General features: G+C 36.7%; 1 protein-coding gene across 4 annotated transcripts in view; it reads left to right on the forward strand.

Moving 5' to 3' along the window:
- The window catches only part of dis3l2.L (DIS3-like exonuclease 2), a 186,137-nt gene that overhangs the window by 128,090 nt on the left and 36,767 nt on the right, over positions 1–21,280 (forward strand). For all 4 annotated transcript variants that reach the window (XM_018241355.2, XM_018241354.2, XM_041563235.1 and 1 more), the window contains one exon: positions 7,791–7,870. In XM_018241355.2, the coding sequence (XP_018096844.1) occupies positions 7,791–7,870 (80 nt within the window). The remainder of the gene's footprint in view (positions 1–7,790; positions 7,871–21,280) is intronic.

Raw genomic sequence — 21,280 nt, forward strand, 5'->3', positions numbered from 1 at the left:
CCCCTGCAGTGCTCTAATAACACTGGTCCAATTAGAAAATGTTCCAATTACCTTCACTCTTGCAATCTATGCTTCAGGCAGTTTGCTATCAAGATACAAATATTGTGATCCAGGCCAATATTCCTTAATTAGTAACCTTCTTTGTGATACTGTATCAAATGCTTTAGCAAAGTCTAAGTAGGCCACATTTGCTTCCACCCTGAAGTCTGGGTGTCGGCTCACTCCTAGAAGGCAATTATATTTGTATGGCAAGATCTATTGCTAATAGAATCATACTAATGTATTCAAATGTCATATCTCTTATTACTCCCTCTCAAAGGCTTCCCAATCACTGATGTCAAACTAATAGGCCTATAGTTTTTCAGCTCAAGGTGGGATCCCTTTTCCAATTGTGTCACCACAATTCACCAATCTCTTGGCATCATGCCCACTAAACTGCCAGATATTGTTACAGTTGTGTCTGCACCATACTCTCAAAGGATACCATATATAAATAATGACACTAAATGCTCACACACCAAATGCTGGAGATAATTTGGTATTATTAGGTACTGCCTGATCCAACAGAGCATTTTTCCTAGTAGGTTACCTAAAATAAAAAGTTGTCCAATAGCATATTTACAAACCTCAGTCACCCATCATTATAACTTGACTTAGTTGTGAATCCATTTAAATTTGTAAAAGTAGCTGGACTTCAGGTGTTTTTCACGCCTCCCCTGTGATCTCATTCTAATTTCACAACCCTATTTAACTAGCTTCTCTATAATGGTTTAACTCGCACCTTTCAAAAGAAAAGTGTGAGTATCTCCAATAATGAATCAATCAATTAAAAAATTGAAAAATGTATTAGGACATAAGAGCTCTTATGTCCTAATTATTATTATAAGGCTCTTATGTCCTAATACATTTTTCAATTTTTTTAATTGATTCATTATTGGAGATACTCACACTTTTCTTTTGAAATGTTGTCTTGGACCTACACCCTAGGACTGGGGTGAATTGTGAGTATACGCTCCATGATTAACTTCTTGTTTTTGAATTAATTATTTTGGAGTAGTACCTATTTGTATACATATATATATTTTTTTGGCATTGACACAAACCATATTACTATAGATTAACTCGCACCTTGCCTAGTTCAAACACTCCTCCATTCTTTCCCCTAGCAAAGAGTACCCCGATGCATTAAGGTGCAATCTATCATTGCTATATATTGTATCCCAAGGAAAATTCAGCCCAGTGCTCTGGGGACGGGCTATACACCTTTATACCTATGCATAGACTTTAGCCACATATTTAGCGCCCTAAACTCCTGCTATCTTTCTGAAATCACACGTGGGCTTCCCTCAAGCTTAGATCCTAGATCCCTGTACTCTCTAAGGTCGTTCATCTAACATTAGTATTGTCATTAGTATCTGTATGTACCAAGAAAGCTGGATCATGTCCAGCCCAGTGCAATGTTGATTGGATTGACCAAAAGACCGCTTAATCTAATGACTTGCTTAATTACCCAATACGGAACCTAGGAAGCTGGAATGCACCTAAATGATTTCTGATATTTTTCTAAATATGAAATTTTCATTGGTTTATTAATATCTTTATCACAATTCACCTGCATGTTCAGCAGCAATATAGAAACCAGCCAGACACAATTAAAAAAATATAGTAACAAGATAGACAGCAATGTACTAAAAAAACTTACAATATGTACACCAATGCTCAAGTAAGGTAGCTGTCATTCTGTACATGGTTTTACACACGACCCATGTTTTATAGTATGTGTGACTTTCTGTTGGTTTTAATCTGCGTTAATACATCCTCACACATTAAACACGTTCACACTAAAATAGTCTCCCACTGCCACCCTCACCAAAACGTGCTTCAGAAATACACTATGTAAAAGTGACTGGCTGTTAAATCTGACAGAAGTGATCTGACTGCACGCACCATCCATCATTCCTTTCTGCCCCTTAACAGTTTGTTGAGTGATGTCATTCCTTTTCTGTTCACTTAGATTTAAGATCAATCCTCTTCTAGGTGGGATTATGACAGGTGAAGATAAAACAGTTTTGTTTGACTTTGTAACAACCAGAGAAATAAAAGACTTTATATAGACTTTAAAGGGAAAAAAAGTTGGCACCAATTGTGTCTTTAATAAGATGAAATGTGTTTTACTTGAGGGAGTTTACATTGATTTTCCTTTAGCTTCCTAGAAACCCCAGTTTCAGGCAGGTCGATTAACACCGTGTGTTCTGCCCTGTATCTGGCACCTCTCAACGAAAAAGTGATAAAATAAACAGATTGTCACTTCACCGTATATGCCAACTTTGTCAGAATTGGTTTCTAAGAGTGTACATCGGTAAAGAACTTAGAACTTCAACAAAACATTACATCTCAATGTGGAAAAAGCATACTTGTTTCCCACCCATTTATAATACCTCATACTCTGACCCTTTACCTTCTTAGTCATGTCTGCCAGAAGCTCTTTTTAGAACATTCTGTTATTCTTATACCTTCTCTAAAATGTAGCACTTTATCTTTTGGTTTTGCTGAGGTCCAAGAGCTACAATTTGCATTTGTTTGACCCTTTAAAAACCCTTAATATTGGAATAAATAGCAACTATTCCATTTCAGTGGAATCAGATGGGGAGATGCAACCTAACCTAAGAGTAAGTACAATGCAGGATGACTATTTCCGTAACCCAAACCCACAGTACACTGTGCTAACTTCCCAAGTTAGTTTATATCTTCCTTCCTTAGTGCTGGAAAGTTCTCATATGACAACTTCAAAATATGTTTTATATTTTGATGAAGTTTTAGCAATTTTCACTGTTTAGGTTACTCATAGGTATATCTAGTTTGATGATTTTACAGTATGATTGCATATGCAGTTCTCATTGTATCCACTGATTATGTTCCTAGAGTCTTGTGTAAAGAAAACCTACTAGATCAATGACGTTTCATTGTGCCCAAAGTGATTTCAGCATGCTTACTAGTCATGATTTATTTTACATCATTTAGAGACTCTTTAAATTTGTCCTGCACAAATTATTTAAACAGCCATTCTAGTTCAGGTTTTCTTATTAAAGGTTTTCTCACTAAAATAAAAATTGTATTAATTTTTTTGTCTTTTGATTTTAAAAAACAAAAATTGGCTTGTGTTACTTCCATCAATGTCTGTAATTGTGTTTTTGCTTCATCACAACTTGCAAGCAGAACATTTCCCTCCTTTTCTGTTCAGGCCACATGGCATACTCTCTTTATTGCTAAAGCAGTAAACTAGCACGAGGCCTTGGAAGAACCATTGGTGTCAGTGATGGATGAGTAGTGTTTGCACCCAGAAGAACATCCACCGGATAAAAGTCTGTTAGTTAACAAAGTATGGATTGCGAAATGTAATGGACTCCTTTTTTTAAAATTTGTAGTCAATAGTTCTCTGCACTGAATGACCTATCCACCAATAGACCTTTGTGTGTGTTTCTGGATGAGAGAGAGCCTCCTACTGTGGTATAGAAAATTTAGAAAACAATGGTACTTTAGGGAAATTATTCTTAAACTTGAATACAGCGTCTCATAGCTCAGCCATGCAATGTCTAAATTTCATTTCCACAGAATCACCATTCTTAAAGCCTCAAAACATAAACAGGGTTTGAGGGAATTAGAATTCCAACACAATGGGTATTTGGCGTCCATGGTCTTCTGAATACCAGGCCCATGGCTAATCGTTTGAAGATTGACCCTTTGGGCGGTAACACTCATTGTAATTGTGTGGTTTTGTGCTGTGCGTGAGTGATGTTATGTATTGTGATGCAGTCATGCAGTTTTCAATTATCAAGCATACCCTTCTCCACTTGTCAGCAAAGAGGCGACAAGGCCTTTTTTAATCCAGTCTAATGAATTTTTATGAATTCTTTCTCTCTGTTGTGTGTGTTTTTGTGTGTGTTGTGGTAAGTGCCTTGTTTATTCCACTACATTTTATCTTGGAACCGATAACTAGATGCAGGGATTGACTAAACCATTGTAGCCTCCCTGTCTTTTTGACATCTTTATTCTCTTACTCTTTCGTGGGTGTTTCAGGATTGATATCTCTTAAAAGCTTATGAACTTGTTTTCAGATTTTGTTTATTGAAACTAAAGCTGTTGCTGGGTAGCCAGAAGTGTCTGTTCAGCATGCTATTTCAAGGAGGTTTAAAATAATTTTGTTGAGTGGAGGGTATAAATCACATTTTCCTCTTCTTTTTTTTTTTTTTTTCCCCCCTTCTTACTCCAACTTTTCAACTTTGTGCTTGGATTGAGAAGGTGATCCCTGTTATACAATAAGGTTATTTAAACAAGAATGATATGAAGTGAAAATAGTTTCTTGAAATACTGCCTATAAAGCCATCAGTATGACGGATACTTTTCGATTGGTTGTGTTACTGACTGCATATGTGAAAAGTGTGTTTGCATATTTCCTGCTTAGACGATGTAATCCATCGGGAACTTTCCGTTGTTGTCCTTATATATTATACAGAGCTTTCTTTGCAAGACGGAAGGCAAGTGCCTAGTTACTATGCCAGAAACAGTCAATTCAGCTTCACTACTAGTTGAATTCTAGTAATTGTCATTTTGAAAAACTATTTCAAAGCAACTGGACTTGCTGAGTACTCATTGAAGACATTTCACTACTCATAAGAGCAGCTTCTTCTGGTAGATATACCATGACCTGGATGAATGAAAACCTTCAAAGACCTATTGCCAGTTATTTTGGACTGAAGAAGCTGCTTGGATGAGTAGTGAAAAGTCTTCAATGATTACTTGGCAAGTCCAGTTGCTTTAGATTTACTTCTACTAGATATACCATGACCTGGATGAATTAAAACCTTCATAGACATGATAGGTTCTATATCCGTATCAAATTTTTCTGTACAATTTTCCATGAAAAAGCATTTTGCATGTATGATGACATTTCATGCTACATATTCAAACCAGTTATGGAATACGTTTTAGAGCACTCTAACCTACATTAGAAACTCAGGGTTACAACTCACAAATCATTATGATTGTAAATACAAGTAGCAGCAGATTTCAGCAGATGGTTTCTTGTTGACTGGTATTAGAAAGTGCCACCATTGCTCCTGCACTAATCTTTAATTACCAACTGGTGTTAAAGATGGTAATCAGATATATAGTGTGATACATAACATTTTGATGAAAGCACGTGTGACTTACTGTAGGTGTTAATTGTCTTGATGCCAGATTCCTCCTGATGAGAAAAAAAGGTTTAGTTTGCAGCATGGGTAATTTATTTGTTACTTTTCCCATCTTCTAAACAAAGGCCAATGTTTGCCAAAATTTCTGCCATAATGCATAGGGCTTGGTGCTGTGATCAGTGTGTTATCCTGTTAGTGAATTTAGAGGAACGGTAACACCACAAAATTAAAATATGATACAATGTTACTTTGCACTGATAATACTGGTGGTCAGAAACTCTACTATAGTTTATATAAACAAGCTGCTGTGTAGCCATGGGGCAGCCATTCAAAGCTGGAAAAAGAGAAAAGGCACAGGATAAACAGCAGATAACAGAGAAGCTCTTCAGGACTTATCTGTTCTCTAATATGTCTCCTGTATTGCCCCCATGGCTACACAGCAGCTTGTTTATATAAACTAGTACTGTATATAAACTAGTACTGTATATAAACTAGACTTTCTGAAGCAAACACACCAGATTTACCAACGCAGAAGAACACTAAATTATATTGTCATTAATTTTAAACACTCATTTTTGGTGTTACTCTTCCTTTAACACCTTAAAGCCTGTTTTCAAATATTAGCATTATGAAAGGTATTGCCTATATTAAAAAACAAATTGCACAGAAATTGTTAAACATAAAATATCATAAATTCCATAGCATATTAAAGGACAAGGAAACCCTGTTTTTACTAAGTCCATCATTGGAATTGTCACATTCCCCTCTCCCAGATCTATACCCTTTTTTATTGAAATTCCCTCAGTAAAGTCGATAATCTTTCTGTGCAGTGTTTCTCTTCATTAGAACATAGCATCACCATGTGCACCCTTGACGTTCGTTTGCGCATGTCCGACCTTTCCTCGTGTCAGTTGTAGGGGCTTATTTTTTATTATATATTTTTTTTTAATAAACTGTAAAATTTTGAAAAACTGCGCTAATCCAGACAGCACTCATGAATAACGAGCACATTACAGCCAATCAGTGTCTAACTATGAAGGATAGGACAGGTCTAACCAGAACGACAGTCATTAGCGTTTCTGATTGTTCAGGCTTGTAAGGAGGGGGGTGGGTTCGGCGCCTACATGCACCTGTGTGAGTACAGCCCCATTTGAAATAATGAAATGCATCTATTCCTGCGCTCCCCTGCGGCTGAACGCCGAAAAACGGAACGCAGGGGAGCGCAGGTAAAAACGCTCATGAGTAAGAGCCCTTAGTCTTGAGAGGAGTGAGGTGAATTCTGGGTAGCACTCTTTCTATACTTCAAGCTTTTGGGAAATCATCGGCTATGGATCTTTTAAATAGTCACACTTCAACTAAATGTATACACTGGTAGCCTGTAAAGAGATAAGCCTTTCCCTGAACATCATATTATATTTATCCTTTCCTTGTTCTTTAAGTGATATTTGTATTTTCTGAGAAGGAACTGTCATGGTGGTACATATGAAATGTCCATGCTGTAATGTCCAAAAACCTGTCCTTTAGTGGCTAAAATTATATTAAATATTAAAATTAATATTCTGCAATATTTCAGGACAATCACTCAGACCACAGTATGGGATTGTTTTCCTACGGTAGGAAAAATACAAACATTTAAGGCTTTTGACTGATTCTGCCTTGTGCTCAGTGGTTTTATTATTTTTTTTGTATACAAATCTAAAACTGTGTTTCAAACAAACTTAGGATCATGGGCAACAGTACATTATATTTTAACTACTTAATTTTGGTGTTACTGTTCCTTTAATCTCATTGCCTTCTATATATGAAAATTGAAGTGACACCTTAAAGGGATTCTGTCCTTCAGCAGAACAATGGGAAGGTAACCAGATAGCTCCCAGACACCACCATTTCTAAAAATGCTCCCATGCCTCTAGTAGGACATATGAAATCAGTAGTAAAACCCAAGTTAGGCTAACCCAGTTACATTGAGTATCAGAGATAATGGACTATCTAAAAGTAGTTCCATTGTGAAGTGCTGGCTCTTTCTGAAAGCATGTGACCAGACAAAACAACCTGAGATGGCTGACTACACACCAATATGACTATGAAAAAAAATACTTTTATTGGTACACATTTTTAAATGGTAGAATGAATTACTTGCAATGTACACAGTGTAAGTTCTGAAGTACAATTATATTTTAATGGCTGAAAGTTTGTCAGTTGGAAATCTTTACCAAAATAAGCAGCTTTTACGGAATTTCTGAAAATCAATTAACATTTAAACATTTAAAGGGGTTGTCACACAGCAGGATCAAAAACACTATAATTCTGCTGTGTTAAAGGTGGCATTAATAATGTAGTTCAGTATACAATAGTGTGTCATAGTGAGTTACTCTACCCTTTGGAGTATACCCAGCTGCTTAACTGAGACAAAAAATGTCTCCTCTCTCGCACTGTCTGTTCCGTTCAAAGCCTAGATTCTTTTCTAGTATTCTCAATACCATCAGTATGCTTTTAATTATTCTATAGGAGAGGAGAATATGAGCACTACCTCAACTTTACGTGTGTTTTTGTTTGTCCTTAGTACAACATGTAACACTTTTCCAATTTTTCCTGCAGCTGAAATTAACTTTTACTCTGGACAAGGAGAGTGGGATGCCTCAAGGATGCTACATCTACCAATACAGAGACAGCAACAAGTATGTAAACTACTGTTTTCCTTCATAACCAGCCATTGCCTGTTACTTTGCAACTTTTGGTAGAGCTGGGAAACGTCATTACCATTACACCAGTGAATTTGGGGAAGGGGTGTGGATGTGAAGGCAGATAATTCTGGGCATAGCAAAAATCATCTCTCTACAACAGGTCAGAGCTTTATATATCCAGTAGAAAGTGTATTGTACGTCCTTCAGTCCTTCGCTTATTGGCAGATGACTGAAAATGCTCCAGTACTCCCATTTTTTCTTGCTTTAATTCCCATGCCATCATAAAGAATGTTCTTTGCCACCACCTAGTGGTTTCTTGTAGTAGGACCCTTTGACCTTTTTATTTTTTACCTTAAGCTTTTGAAATAAATTGCAATTTTCATGGTGTGCTACATAACTTCCTACACTTCTTCAGGGAACCTGAGAAATTTGAGGACCCAATATGGGCAAGAGGATTTGCACTGGGAAAATTAAATTGTGATATATATCTGTATATATGTATATATGCATATATATCGGTATATATGTAGTTTCAGACTGGTTCTCTTGACCTTGAACAACCATTATAAACTTGTGTGTATTAAAAGCCAAATAAAAGGGTATATATTGGAAATGTGCTTTGCTTATAATTTTAACTTTAAAAACTCTCTTAAACTAACAATCTATTAAGTTGACTAAATAAGTAATGTAGTAAGTTAGGTTGAAAAAAGGCACACGTCCATCAAGTTCAACTGTTTATCACTATACAATACACCAGCCATGAATATCCTGTAAATAATATTCTTATAAACGGTGCTTAGTGATGTAATTTCTGTCTCATGACTTACTGTAACTTGTGTATTATAATAAATAAAGTACCCCTGTTTCAAAATATGAGGATATTAGGAGTCACCTCGGAGTTCCATGACCTGGCCTTCAGCCTCAAGCTTTTATATGCTCATGGAACTCCTCAGTAACTTATAACATAATATCCTTTTTTGCAAGATGGGATACATTAATGGCAGTGTGTTGGGAGTTTCCTTAAATGAGAAGGATCTAGGGGTCTTTGTAGATAACACGTTGTTTAATTCTGGGCAGGCTCATTCTGTGGCTACTAAAGCAAATAAAGTTCTGTCTTGCATAAAAAAGGGCATTAACTCAAGAGATGAAAGCATAATTATGCCTCTTTATAGGTCCCTGGTAAGGCCTCATCTGGAGTATGCAGTGCAGTTTTGGACTCCAGTCCTTAAGAGGGATATAAATGAGCTGGAGAGAGTGCAGAGACGTGCAACTAAATTGGTTAGAGGGACGGAAGACTTAAATTATGAGGGTAGACTGTCAAGGTTGAGGTTGTTTTCTCTGGAAAAAAGGCGCTTGCGAGGGGACATGATTACACTTTACAAGTACATTAGAGGGCATTATAGACAAATAGCAGGGGACCTTTTTACCCATAAAGTGGATCACCGTACCAGAGGCCACCTCTTTAGACTAGAAGAAAAGAACTTTCATTTGAAGCAACGTAGGGGGTTCTTCACAGTCAGGACAGTGAGGTTGTGGAATGCACTGCCGGGTGATGTTGTGATGGCTGATTCAGTTAATGCCTTTAAGAATGGCTTGGATGATTTCTTGGACAGACATAATATCAAAGGCTATTGTGATACTAAGCTCTATAGTTAGTATAGGTATGGGTATATAGAATTTAATTAAAAGTAGGGAGGGGTGTGTGTATGGATGCTGGGTTTTCATTTGGAGGGGTTGAACTTGATGGACTTTGTCTTTTTTCAACCCAATTTAACTATGTAACTATGTAACTAACTGTAATTATTCACTAAATTAAAAACCTACCTAATTGCTATTTGATCCAGAGGAAGGCAAAAAAACGCATTCTGGAGCCTCTCTAATTTGCCTTAGATGGGGAAAGTTTCCTTCCTGACTCCAAGATAGCAATTGGACCAGTCCCTGGATCAGGGACTCTGTTTTAAGAGCTATTTTCAATAACTCTATATTTTTCACTTGCTAAAAAGCCATCCAACCCTTTCTTAAAGCTATCGAATGTATTTACTAATTTAGAGCGTTAATTCCACAACTTCACAGCTCTCGCTGTAAATAACCTTATTGAGAATATTTAGATGGAACCTCCTTTCTTCTAAATGAAATGGGTGCCCTTGTGTCAGCCTGTGTCAGGACCTACTAGTAAATTAAACATATAATATTATAAATATTATAAATTGATTGTGAGTTCCTCAACCTAATATTGCTTTCTCTGTGTGATCAATACACTCATGCTGTGAGTTGCTGACAGGTTTTTATTGCTCCAACTGCCTTATTCCAGCATATGTCATCAATTTGCAGTTCACTAATTACAAACAGCAGGAACCAGCTAATGAGAATTTAAGTTATGGACCTCTTGGTCTCAAAGAGAGCATTATTGAAAGACCATGTTTGGTCTGAACCAACCTTCAGACTAGTTCTAAAGTACGTGCCTCATATTATACCCTAAACTTGGAAGCAACCATGGAATTACAGCACCACAACCATCCTATTGCTTGCCTTTCCCAGTCCTCCTTAGCATAGACAGGGAGGCAGATTTATAATTTTTTGTGGGGGGGGGGGGAACTGTGACAAAACGCACAAGACTTGTTTACTTATTAGCTTTTAAAAAAAAAAACCTTGGCCAAAATTGTTATGGGCCCACAGAAGAACAGTCACTCGCTTACATTTCAGATGTATTCTTTCAAGTGAGCAGCATTCCTGAATTTTAATTTTTAAATGAAATCAATCTGCTTGCAGGTCTTTGAGAAAAATGTAAATGGTTACTTTATATAACAGAGCTGGGAATGCAGCAACCAGATAATGGACAAACTTGTCATTTTAAATGCATTAAGTGATTTCAAGTTATAAATCACAGCTTACTTATCTGTGATTTCCTGTGACTTCATAAATGTAAATATTTAATTATCCAGGCCACAGAATGACTCTAAATTTTATTGCAAAAATGCATTGAGGTGATGCAGAAAAATCTTGTAAACATTAAATGTAGCACCAAGCTTAAGAGCCAGTCATAGGAGGGAAGTGTCAGCAGGTAGAGAAATGGATGACTGTAAAACGATCTTTAACTATGTGAAGTTTTATTAGTGTTTCCTTGAAAACTTAGAAAGGTCTGTAGACCTGCATAACATGGAATATCCATCAGTCTACATGTCTGTTTTGGTTTCTTTTAGTCCTTTACACAGGCATTATTCATTCCAGCCAGCTACGTCATCCATTCGTAAAAGCTGCAGACAGGGTTTCAGTGCAAAGCATTTCGTTATTACAATGATTCTGGAACACTTTGGACAGATGTCTGTATTCAAACTAGACTCTAGACAAACTAGAAGAAGTGTAGATTAATTTAGGCCCAGAAGTTTTGTTTTTAGAATAAACTAAGGAAATTGACTGACTGAGTAGAGAAAATAGACTTCTTATCTTTTGCAGGTAAAGTATCATAATTACTCCTGCATCTGTTCCTTGGCTGAATGGCTGAACAGGCTAACCCTAAAACAGTCTGCATTTCTGTATACGTCATTTTGATTAAAGCCATCAGGCAAATGTAGTACTCTGGAATATTTGCATTCTGCATACGAGTTCGGCCTGATATTTTGTTTTCTTTATTTCGATTATATCCTAGAATGCTAGGCATAACTTTGCATTATTATTTCTCATATAGAAGTAAATACAGACTCTCGCATATAACTTAATAGTTGATGGTCCTGTGTGCAGTCCACATATCAAGAAATGTCTAAAAACCAAGAATGATCCCCTTTTGCAAGTGCCTTTCTTAAGGTGAAATCCTTAAAGATAAAGCATTATTTCTTTGCGTTATATGGAAATAATTGTAATAAATTCATAATAAAATATTAATGTAAATGATTGCTGCTAGTTGGTAGAACAGTTTTTTCTTTTTTTGTGCATGGCCTGTAATTGGATATTTCTCATGTTTCATGATTTTCTCCCTGATCACCAACCTTTTCGGAAGAGTGCTGTAATGTAGATGAGGTATCCCATAGTTTTGATTTCCAAACAATCAGAATCACTTTATGTTTAGAAAGATTTAATACTAAATGACAAATATTTGAGATTGTTGAACGATTTAACTTGATAAGACATGACCACATTTCTCATTTACTTGGAAATACCAAATATTTTGATGGTTTTGTATTTTTCTGATGTAATTAGTGAGCTGTGAGAGGCTCAAAGGATTAAAGTGATTCCTTGGCAACTGATGGGTGTATTGCTGTGATAAACCATTGCTGTGGGTGCATTATGATTCCACAGACGATGCTATGTATTGCCTGTCAAATCTAACGCCTTTGACAGTAGCTGAGGTCCTTTAAAATATTGGTATACTTTATTTTGCACATTAGCGCTTCTATGTCTGGTTATCTGCATTTATTAGTACAGGTATGCGATCCGTTATCCGGAAACCCGTTAATCAGAAAGCTCCAAATCACAGAAAGGCTGTCTCCCATAGAATCCATCTTATCCAAATCATACACATTTTAACAATTATTTCCCTTTTCTCTGTAATAATAAATCAGTACCTTGTACTTGATCCAACTAAAAATATAATTAATCCTTACTGGAAGCAAAACCAGCCTATTCGGTTTATTAAAGGTTTACATGATTTTCTAGTAGACTTAAACTATGAAAAAATCTTATTCAGAAAACTCCAGGTCCTGAGCATTTTGGCTAACAGGTCCCATACCTATGTGGGATCTGCAGTACAGATTACCCAGAAAAACAAATATGCTTTACACACTCATAATAACCAAAATATTGTTAAAATCACAACATATTTACCTAGTTTATCAACCAATAAAATTTAAATACTGTATTCCATATCTTTTGCTATAAGAACAGAGCAATATATTTACGGTTATAAAATAATTAACTTTACAGTATAGTGTCCTTCTAAAAAGGCAGCTGACGACACACAATTTCCAATTTAGCAACCTTGCCTGTACCTGTATATCAAGACTCACGTTCCACCATTTAAAATGCCACATAGTATTTAGTTCATGCTTACTGTAATTTTGCCATAGAAACCGCAATTGTTGCTATTTCTTTCCACTGGTTGTTAACTCCTGATTATCACACGGATAAGAAGCCCCAGTTTAACTGTCCTTAGCAAAAATGATTTTAAACTAATGGATTGCAATTTTGTGTCTAGAAAAGAGAGGAATTTTTCAGACTTTTGTTGAATTAACAGCTTGCCTGAGTCTGATGTAAGTATTTGTCTTCCTCTAGATCAGACTTTTACAGCTATATGCCTACAGATTCCATGGTGCATCTGCCTATAGACTCCATAGATTTCTGTCGATGCTCTCATATTTGAGCCCTAACACGTTGTCTTTCTGATAACTGGCCCTCTTCTTGAAAAATACTTGCCCCCCCCAACATAATTTGTTTTCAACCTGTGTATAATTATACATAGACCTCATATAACAAAACTTTCCAATACTCCGATTATCCAAATAACCCTGAAGTGTGTATTTGATTAGTAAAGTGGGTAATCTGTAGAACACGCATTGAATTTCACAAAAGATTTTTTCAGTGTTTGGCTGTATCATTACACTTTAAAACCCCCCCCAAAACAAAATACAAACCTACAAATTCTAAGATCAAAATCTCTATTTAGAGCAGATTTCTAATCGTGGACGTATGTTGCGCATTGACTTAATGTATTTGTATGGCAAATACTGTAATGTTATTTTTGCTGTCGCATTATGTGCGACAAGTTGTGCATTTGCACCTTTATGTGACTGTTGAGTCATAATAGTGGTAAATACCATTAAACATTTGCCAAAATCAGGTTATTCTTGGTAGGTATGGTTCTTTATATCTACAATAAGACATCGGTTTCATGTCTCTTACTATAATTCGGCTTTCTGTAATTAATTAGTTCTGCTGTCAGTTACAATAAATAGCCACACAAGAAATTTTTCCTTTATTTTTTTTTCTTGCTTTGTGTTCACCCTGAAATTTTAGTTATACTCTGGAAGTTGTCTCAGGACAGAATGATGTACATTTTTCCCGCTGAGTTAATCAAATTAGTCACCTGGGTTCAATTAAAGGGGCACCCATCAAAACCAAAGGTTTCTGCACGTCCCTAATAACTATGTTGATGCTGAGCGAAACAAAACTTGTGCCGGCATTATTTTCCACTGATATCTTCTTAATCAATAAATAAATCCCTCTTGTACAGTGTAATCTGTATGGAATTTGTATGTTCTCCCCGTGTCTGCATGAGTTTCCTCCAGGTATGCCTCCCACACTCCAAAGTAGGGATGCACCGAATCCACTATTTTGGATTCGGCCGAACCCCCGAATCCTTTGCGAAAGAATACCGAACCGAATCTGAATCCTAATTTGCATATGCAAATTAGGGGTGGGAAGAGAACATTTTTCACTTCCTTGTTTTGTGACAAAAAAATCTCGTGATTTCCCTCCCCATCCCTAATTTGAATATGCAAATTAGGATTCAGTTTGGCCGGGCAGAAGGATTCGGCCGAATCTGAATCCTGCTGAAAAAGGCTGAATCCCGAACCGAATCCTGGATTCGGTGCATCCCTACTCCAAAGACATACAGGCAAGTTAATTGACTCCAGTCCCTACTATGTGTGTGAATGTGATAGGGACCTTAGATTGTAAGCTTCACTGGGACAGGTACTGATGTGAATGATATATATTTACTTTAAAGCACTGTAGGAATGTCTGCGCTATATAAATACCAGGATATAAATAAATATGATATAGCTATAACACTATATCCCACATTTGCACCATTAAGGGGTTTGTGATTTGCACCACTAAAGGGTGCTCATCATATGGACACGCTCAGCATTTTAACTCTTAGCTTCTTTCAAGTTGATATACATTTGGATGTATAATATCAAATCTTTAAAACTTAAAAAACATTACAACTTTAATTAAACCCAATAAAATTGTTTTTCCTCCAATAAGGATTAATTATATCTTAGTCTGGATCAAGTACAAGCTACTGTCTTCTTATTACAGGAAAAAAGGTAATAATTAAAAGAAAATTTATTTATTTGATAAAAATAGTCTATGGGAGTTGGCCTTCCCATAATTCAATGGCACATGAGACATATACCACCTGAGATTTTCAGCTGTTGAAGTACCCAAATCCTGTATAGGAGTCGCCAGAGGTGACAAGGTGGTTTCTATTAAAACTGACAGTCTCCTCGGAAAAAAATGAATTCAATAAATTTTTATCCAGTCAGAATGTAATACTCTATTCTGCCATTATGTTAGCATTTTACATTTAAAAATAGTGATTATTCTGATTCAAATTAGAATTTACAGAAGGAAGTGTATCTGCCTAACGTAAGCTATGGCCTGAGGCTTACACTGTTCTGTTGTGGTTTACTTGATAACATCTTACCTCCGTGTGCTCCTGATAAATATTGCCCTTTGTATTAGTGGTTGGAAGCTTGCTAAACCTTTTAAGCTGTGCACAGTGTTCACTTGCTGTGCCAAAGATGAGCTCATAAGAACAAGTCTTGAGATGTATCCATCAAAATGAACCCTTGATCTCTTCTCTCCATGAACTAACTTTTGCCACTTCTTGCATATTTCACAACTGTGCAACTTCTTAATTTACCTAATCAAAGTTTACAATGTTCGTCATCTTTAGTCCTTGTGCTGGATCATTTCATTTGACATTAGATCTAGTTACAGCTTTGGAGCCTAAAGAACATATAAAGAACATATGAGCAGACTATTGCAACTTCCATGCTATGACCCCTGTTTGATTTGATTGAAGTCTCTGAGCTTTAAAAAAAACAAAAAACCAGCAGTGCATTTTGCAGGCACGCATTTTAGTCCAGCATGCAGCCAAACATTTTTTTTCTCTTTGTTTAGGTATGAGCAGACACAAGTTCAACAAACCCTTAATTCTTGTGGTCTTCTATCGTTCTGTGTCCTTTGCTTTCCGTTGTCTTGAGCTGTTTGCACTTACACATGATCTAAATGTTGCACTCTGGTTGAACTCAGAAACTTGCTGAAACTACAGTCTCTTCAGCCTTTCCTCTTGCTACTCCTTTGTCTCTCTCCAAACCTCTCATTTTTAAACTGTACTTCTGTTATTTTAGAGTTTTAAATACTGTTTTCTGGAATATCAGCAGTTATAAAATGGGTACTTGTCTTAAACCTAGCCACATCAAATAGTTACATAGTTACATAGTTAAATTGGGTTGAAAAAAGACAAAGTCCATCAAGTTCAACCCCTCCAAATGAAAACCCAGCATCCATACACACACCCCTCCCTACTTTTAATTAAAATTCTATATACCCATACCTATATTAACTATAGAGTTTAGTATCACAATAGCCTTTAATATTATGTCTGTCCAAAAAATCATCCAAGCCATTCTTAAAGGCATTAACTGAATCAGCCATCACAACATCACCCGGCAGTGCATTCCACAACCTCACTGTCCTGACTGTGAAGAACCCTCTACGTTGCTTCAAATGAAAGTTCTTTTCTTCTAGTCTAAAGGGGTGGCCTCTGGTACGGTGATCCACTTTATGGGTAAAAAGGTCCCCTGCCATTTGTCTATAATGTCCTCTAATGTACTTGTAAAGTGTAATCATGTCCCCTCGCAATGTACAAGAGTATTAACATTTTAAGAATAAAAACACCTGCAAGTAATGAGCTGTTTATGTAGATTTGTTTTTGGCTCAATCCATTACTTAGGTGCACGGCTATCCATTGGCAGCAGCACACAAGGATTTCAAGCAACACACAGACTTGTGAGGCCACGTGAATTGTTGGGCTGGGTTTTTTTGATACAGCAAAAATAGTGTAGATTTACTAGGGAATGAACCTTGCTCTATGAGATGTCATCCAGTTCTTTGAACTCGCTTGTTGAGGTGATGTAATGATGCTCTCTGAAACAAATAAGCATGGCTCTTGAAGGGAATTGAGCAGTTTGAAAATTAAAAATATTAAAATAACAGCAGATATCAGTTTACTTTAGAGATGCAAGTAAGTTAATAAACAGAACTAAATAAAGATAGCAGAAGTGAGTTTGCATGTCTCTTTCCATTATCTCTACAATATGTTAAAAACATTAGGGAAGGCTTGTTCCCGAAATGCACATAGCGTCCTATGCACTCCAGCTACTTAACCTTTTAATGATTTAATAAATAGTATTTTTTACTCCAAGAGGCGATGTGCCACTCTATTTTTTCAAGTTTTGAATGCAATGAAATACATAAGTCTGGTGAGAGAACTAGAGATCATAGAATTCTATGTTTTTACTAACTGAAAAAGAAACAAGCTTATGAATTGCACTTAAAGGGCCACTATACAGTATTTTGATTTTATGATTATTTTTTAACCTATGTTGTTGTTTCTATGAGGTTGTTCTTGGCTCCACAATCATTGTCTCAGGCTGTTTATAAATGCAGAATAAGCCAAAGACATAACAAAAACAGCAGCTTTTAGTTTAATTTAGGGATGTACCAATTTCACAATTTAGCCAACTCCACAAACTTTTATAGAACACATAGAAATCTACGATCTCTTTAATTCTCTCACCAGATTCAAGTACTTTATTGCATTCCCTAATGTTTTTAACACATTGTAGAGATACTGGTGAGAGACACGCAAACCCTCACTTCTGCTATCTTTATTTAGTTCTGTTTATTAACTTGCTTTTCCTCCACATAACTTTTATTGGGTTATAAAATCTAATGCAATGAAGTATTATCCGTCATCTCAGTCATAGGATATCTTTATACTAGTTACTTGATAATGTATTGCTGGTGTGAGCAACTCCGTTGTCTCCTTTCTGTTGATTATACTAGTTAAAGCAATACTGTAGCCTTTATTCTTTTAATGTGAGATGTATATTTTCCACTGGATTTTACCCCGCCTCCCAAAATTTTGTAAAGGCGACCCCAAGAGATGAGAATATTATTTAAGCTTTATTTTCATTCACTTGAGCACGCAGTCATTTTCCTATATAATTTTTGGAAATTTATGTGGAAATGTTAAATGGCTCCTCTCCTTTGGGACTAACAACTTACTATGCCTTAGGAACGTGCACTTGTTATAAAGTACCATCTCTTCATGGTTCTATTAAGAGTAAAACCTTGTGTGTTCCATTTAAATGTTAGCAAGTAATTTGTAATTCAGTAGGTATCCAAGCCAATATATAAATGTATATCTGCTTTGAGGGACACTTAACTAAACAGAACATGATATAAGTAAATCCGAACAGTGAGGTTGTGGTCACTAGGGTGGTCATTCTTTGGGGGCAGGGGCTTAACCCAGTGTGATGTGGTCTGCTGGTGTGTTAAACTGCAGGGTAGTTATTAAATATGTCAACTTCTTTAAAATAGGTTTTTGGGGACCACAAACCTTGACAAATTATTGCTGCATACATCCTATATAATAAAGTCCAAGTGTCTCTTCGTCCAGTCCCAGTCCCTGTGTCCGTGGAAATGCGGTACTGCGCATGTGCCCCACGGACCGTCTAGCGTTGCCTAGCAGTGGTTACTAGGGGAGCTCAGAGCACCCGGATGTTGGATATTATCGGACAATATGGCCGCCGGGATTAGAGGAAAGTGAGAGGACATCTGTGGGTAAAGAAAGGTATGCCAACTTTCTTTGTGCTGCTACAGCTAGATATTTGGTTGCGACTTATCTGTGAAACGGAAGCCTCTAGCAGTTACCTACTAAACCAAACAGAGCACTTACCAGTTAACAAGTTGCCTGCGTGTTAACGGGAGGTCCCGTTTGTCAGAGCGCTGCAGTTGATGTAGTTACAGTATCGTGAGTGCATCGTTACATGAATTTGTATTAACGGGCGTTTCGCGTTGCCTAGCAGTGGTTGCTAGGGGAGCTCAGAGCACCCGGATGTTGGATATTATCGGACAATATGGCCGCCGCGATTAGAGGAAAGTGAGAGGACATCTGTGGGTACAGGTATGCCGACTTTCTTTGTGCTGCTACAGCTAGATATTTGGTTTCGACTTATCTATAATTGCGACTTATCTATAATTCTTTGGTGCCCTTTTTTATGCAGCCACGGCTATGTTCAGTAATGCATTAACTCCAGGTTTCCCCAGAATGAATAAGTGCAATTGACGATCATTCAATTAGATAGGGCAGGACGGACACAATGGTGCTCATAACAATTATGTGGAGATGCAAGGAGTGTATTTAAATTCAAGTACCTTTAATGAATGGCGTCAGTTCACATAACATTTGAATCCAATTTACCGTGATCGCACTTGGTTGTGTTCCTAAATTACCTATTGTATTCAGATGATGGTATCACTTTAAGTATATTGTTCTGACCGTATGTGTTTGAGACACAAGGGCATTCGTTATTGTCTGCTGGAGCTGTATTCACACCATATCAATATCATTCTCCTCACTAAGAAAGATATTGGCATTTTATTTTAAGTTATTCAAGCAGTATACTCAGTGGGTTTCAGGGTGACCCAATACTTTTGTTAGCTTCCCTCTATCTATATATTGTGTCTTCAGTTTATCCCTTCAGTAACCTCTGATTATTCAGTGTTTCTTTGGGGACATGATTCATCAATCGCTGGTACAAATCGAGCAGTCTAATCTAACAGGTTACAATTTTGTTTCAGAAAGAAGAGATGAGGTCAAAAGAGTCAGAAGGGAGAGTGGTGCTTTTGCAGATAGTCTGTAAATAACTGTGGTGTGGCAGTGGTTTTCTAAGAGGTGTCTGAAGTTAGGGAAGTCGCTGAGCGCGCTTTTGTGTTAATGAAGACAATGTTATTTTTGATGATAGCGTTACACTAGATGATTTGTTTGCCTTTCCCATTACAATCCTATACAGTACAACTTTACCCCTGCAGACGTACACTACACACCCGCCTTTTAAAGGACCACCTACACGAAATAATGTGGAATACTGCGCTACTGCGCATGTGCCCCACGGACCGTCGTTACATATGTTCTAGCGCCCGTTAATTTAATGGGCTTAATGTCTATTGTATATAATAAGCATATGTGTAAATGGTTTTGATGTGTAAGATAAAGAATAAACCGGTGAATGACAATGGCATTGGCTATTAAAGCATGAGTGATCTGAGTTTTACACTGCTTTCATCTGCTTGTCGCATGCTCAGATTACCATTGGCCAAGATCTACAGGCAGCCACTGGTTGCACTCCTTGGAAATGATCAGAGGTGCTCTGACTGAGATCCAGACTATAGGAAAGCAACAAGCATGTTTGCTTGAATAAGCTTCAGCAACAAATACACACACTTCATTACTGCAGTCCATTAGCAGGACCTATGCACACATTGGCGCTGGGGGATATGCACTGTTGGAAGGAGGTCCCCATGAGCCCATTAGGTTCAGTCAGTCTAAGTCCGGCCTTGAGCGACCGAAGCTGTATTAATATTGGAATATTGGAATTTTATTCAAATTTGATATACAGGAATGGGACCTGTTATCCAGAATGCTTCGGACCTGTGTTATTTCGGATAACAGATCTTTCTGTAATTTGGATCTTTATACCTTCAGTTTACTAGAAAATCATGTAAACATGAAATAAACCCAATAGGCTGGTTTTGCTTCCAATAAGGATTAATTATATCTTAGTTGGGATCATGTTCAAGGTACTGTTTTATTATTACAGAGAAAAGGGAAATAGTTTCAAAACATTTGGATTATTTGATTATAATGGAGTCTATGGGAGACAGCCTTTCCGTAATTCAGAGTTTTCTGGGTAATGGGTTTACGGATAATGGATCCCATAGTTGTACTGTAATATGTAGCTAGTTGGTATTTTCTTTTTTAAATACTTGTATCTCATCATATTGGATTTTACTGGGCTTGAATAATATGAGATGTTTTTTTTTTTTTTAATTTAGTGTTATATTGGCTATTATAAATATAATTAAGAAAATTCATAAAATGTGATTAGCAAAGTACTGTCACCTTGAATGCCATGTTTACTAATTTAGAAATAACTAATCTCCAAATATATATCGTAACCGTGGGTTCCCATATTATGAGGAGTTTTTGGATACATAAGAAAATATTAGGATGGTGTCATCAACTTTTATTGGCCTATGTATGGCCACCTTGATGTTGTATAAGGAGATAACTTTATTGTTAGTATAGTCTTCAGCTGTGAGCTCCTTCCTGTTCACTTAAAAAGGGTTGAGTGTGCACCAATAAAATAAAGTTCTAACTGCTTTTTCCTTGAGCTTATATTGTATTTCAAATGGTTGGTCTTGTTTTTTAATCAGTGTATGAGATGAAAATATTAATCAGTGGTACATGCCTTTGCTACAAATATTTTGCCAGTATGCAATATTTGTCTTTCACATTTATTTTAGGAGTGCCATAGTGATTTTCTGTTTATA

Source organism: Xenopus laevis, chromosome 5L (assembly GCF_017654675.1).
Source record: "Xenopus laevis strain J_2021 chromosome 5L, Xenopus_laevis_v10.1, whole genome shotgun sequence".
Lineage (NCBI taxonomy): Eukaryota > Metazoa > Chordata > Amphibia > Anura > Pipidae > Xenopus > Xenopus laevis.